This window comes from Lepus europaeus, chromosome 19 (assembly GCF_033115175.1).
Source record: "Lepus europaeus isolate LE1 chromosome 19, mLepTim1.pri, whole genome shotgun sequence".
Classification (NCBI taxonomy): domain Eukaryota; kingdom Metazoa; phylum Chordata; class Mammalia; order Lagomorpha; family Leporidae; genus Lepus; species Lepus europaeus.
The window spans coordinates 15,030,978-15,034,331 of NC_084845.1; the positions used below are offsets into that span (position 1 = coordinate 15,030,978).

The 3,354-nt window shown below is 62.6% G+C and overlaps 1 protein-coding gene across 1 annotated transcript; it reads right to left on the bottom strand.

Annotated features, from left to right (window-relative positions):
• Positions 1-6: 6 nt before the first annotated feature.
• On the bottom strand, positions 7-2,125 carry SDHAF1 (succinate dehydrogenase complex assembly factor 1). The gene has a single exon (XM_062176604.1). It carries the CDS (start codon positions 2,000-2,002, stop codon positions 1,688-1,690), a length of 315 nt encoding a protein of 104 aa, XP_062032588.1. The 5' UTR covers positions 2,003-2,125; the 3' UTR covers positions 7-1,687.
• Positions 2,126-3,354: the final 1,229 nt, after the last annotated feature.

Below are 3,354 nucleotides of genomic sequence, written 5' to 3' on the forward strand. Positions count from 1 at the left end.
CATAACAGCCACACGAGAAAGGCACTACCGCTACGCGTACTTCACTAGTAAGGGTGTTGAGGCACAAAGGGGTTACAGCACTTGTACACAACTGTGGAATCAGTAAGGACTGGAGCTGGGATTCCAGCCTTGGAACATTCTGGTTCTAGGGTCTCCACTCGTCACCACCACTCCCCTGTACCCCTCTTCCCTCAAGCCAGCCATTGCACCTGGCACACCCCATTCCTCTCCGACACCACGTGCACGTCTCCTCCTGACAGGATGCCGGCCCCGGTGGGAACTTCATCACTGCCTGCAGCCCTGCAGGAAGCTCCCACAGTGCGGCTCAGAGCAGGGAGCCTGGCGCCACCGCAGGGGCCGGACGCGCAGGAACCCGCGGACACTCTCAGGACTCTGTCCCGGTTCTCTTCGGCCCATCCTCCCTTCAGCCCAAGGTCTGGGCTCCTTTCCTAAGGTCCTCCGCACCTGCAGGAATTCATCTGCTTCCTCCTGGTTAACCGACACGGACACACACACAGCTCAGAGGCGCAAAATGCAGTACCCCCCCTACCCCCCCCCCCCAGAACGTCCAGGTCCCTCTACAGACACGGGAAGGCGTAGGCCCAAGGTCCACGGGTCTGTCTCCCACCCCTGTCCCACGGCCTTGGGGACAGGAATCCCAGCTCCAGCTTGCAGTTCAGTTGGGCTCCTCAGCCAGCTTTGAAGAAGACGGAAGTTTCCAGGTTTTGTGAAACACTCAGAAGGGCTGGAGATCCCCACTAACGCTTAGGGGTTACCAACCAGGCCCCCTCCGCTCACCTCTCCTCTCCTGCCTCACCCCTCCACTGGGGAGTCACCTGGAGTCTCTCTGGGGTGCAGCCAACATGGGTCTCCTCCACAGAGCCACACAGAAGTATGCTGCTTCACCCACGGGGGAAGGAGAGCTCCCCACACCATCCGCTCCCCGAGGGTCAACTCCTGGTGTGTGTGGGGGTCAGGGGGCACTTCAAGAATCCTCAGACATGCAAACTCTGAGGCCATCAGCAGGCAAGTAAGCACACACCCAACTTTATTCCCTTCGCTAACACAGCAGAAGAAGGGACGCACGAGAGGGGGTGCCCTTCGGGACACCCATTAGGGGATTTTGAGGGGTCTTGAGTTGATCACCTGGGGTGGTGGCTGGAGCTCTAGCCCCTTCTTCAAGCTCCTGGTTTGCCACAAAGTCTTTCCAAAGGCGAGGGGAGGGGTGGGGTGGGGTTGCCGGCTTCTCACCACTCATCAGGGCGTCTTCCCAAACTCTCAGCAAAAAGCATGCTCTTCTAAGAGTCACACAAAGGAAAAGCTCCTTCAGGAGCCAGGGGTGGGTATGTTCTCGGGAGTCAAGGGCTGGGCGTCTTGGCCTCTCTTCGTCCATGGGCGGTGGGCAGACGACCCTGCTCTCCAGGCCTTTGGTAAGTAGACCCCTGCAGCGCTGTCCAGCCCGTAGACGCCCCTGGCCGCTCTAAGCCCTCGTGGGGTGGCGGGGGTGTGCGATCTGTCACTTTGCATCCGGAAGGGCGGGCGTCTCTCCCCCCCATCTCCTGAAGCTGAGGGTCCCAGGAGGGTCTCCATTTCCCCGCTCTGTGAAGACAGTTTCTCCAGACTTGTCACCTTCCATCAGGTGGCTTCCCGGGCCCCCCACGCAGTCGGTGGGCCCCTGGTTCCCCTGTCACCGCCCTACAGGCCGGGTCTGCGGTGCCTCCGTGCCGTCGCGCGGACCCGCGCCGCCGGGCTCCTCCGTCAGGCCCCGTGGGCGCACGAAGGCACCCATGGCCTTGGCGTGGCCCGAGCGCAGCAGCTGGAGCTGGCGCTGCCCGCGGCGGTACAGGTACTCGATGCGCAGGACGTCGGAGCGCGGCAGGCTGGCGTGCAGGCGGAACTCGGCGCGCACCCGCGCCTCGGCGCCCGGCTTCCCGCGCCCGGCGCGCAGCAGCTCGCGGTACAGGCTCAGAACTTGCCGCTGGAGCCTGCTGTGCCGGCTCATGGTAGCCGCGGGCCTCTCCACGCGCGGCGGACGCCCCAGGAGCAGCGGGGCCGCAGCTCAGTGCCCAGAAGCCAAAGTTCGAAACAACCGGCACTTCCGCCCCGCCATTCCCAGAGCCCCCGGCTCCCGCCTCCCGCCATCCGGCGCCGCCGCGCTCGATTGGCTGTCGCTGCGGTTACGTCACGGCGGGCTCAGCGGAGGGGGCGGAGCTGCCGGGTCCGGCTCAACGGGCGTGGAGCCTGTGTCCTTGAGGGGACGGTGGTTCGGGGGGACCTGGGTCCTGGAGGAGGAAGAGGCTGGGTCCTCGGGCTTTAAGGTCGAAGGGAGACAGGGAGTGGGACTTGAATCTGGTCCTAGAAGAAGGCTGTACTGGGGTTCAGACCCTTGGGTCCCCAGGGCGCCGGGGCCCTGGAAGAAAAGACAGGCGCTTCTTGCTCTTGTCGTCAGTTATGAAAACCATGCCCGATGCCGGCGCCGCAAGGCAGAGGATTAGCCTAGTGAGCCGCGGCGCCGGCACACCGGGTTCTAGTCCCGGTCGGGGCCCCGGATTCTGTCCCGGTTGCCCCTCTTCCAGGCCAGCTCTCTGCTATGGCCCGGGAAGGCAGTGGAGGATGGCCCAAGTCCTTGGGCCCTGCACCCCATGGGAGACCAGGAGAAGCACCTGGCTCCCGGCTTCGGATCAGCGAGATGCGCTGGCCGCAGCGGCCATTGGAGGGTGAGCCAACGGCAAAAAGGAAGACCTTTCTGTCTCTCTCTCACTGTCTACTCTGCCTGTAAAAAAAAAAAAAAAAAAAACCATGCCCGGAAGCTCTGTGCCTTCCCTGCCCCCTCCACGGGAGGCCGGCTCCCGGAATCCTAATCCTAGCCCTGGGGACGCGCAGCGGCACGTTGGGTCACAGCCGCTCTGATGCCCAGCTGCCCTGGGCAGCGTGTGGCTGCGGGAGCTGGGCTGCTCGCGCCCTCTGCCGCTGGGGCAGTGGAGGGTCCTTTCCAGATGCTACGGTCGCTAGTCCAGTCCGCCGTGCCGCCTTGAACACGTGGCGGGCACTGCGGAGTCGCTCCTGCGGGCTGTCAGTCTCAGCGCTGGGCAGGCCCGCAAGGACAGCTGGATGGTAATCGCTCTTTCTTGCTTCTTATGAAGCCACCAGGATTATCTAATCCTAATCACTTCATCTCTAAGCACGGTAGTCAGATTAAGCTTCTGCCCTCTTAGTACTTTACAGTGGGGATTAAATTTCAACATGCGAAGCCTTGGGGGACACACTCAGGTCATATCCAAGCCATAGCATCTTCTGTAATTGTTCCACTGAAAACAGGATGTGAGGGGAGCGGTGATGTGGCGGAGACGGTAA

What these genes read in the sequence shown, in the direction of transcription:
- SDHAF1 (XM_062176604.1), bottom strand. Translation starts at nt 2,002, where the DNA reads ATGAGCCGGCACAGCAGGCTCCAGCGGCAAGTTCTGAGCCTGTACCGC.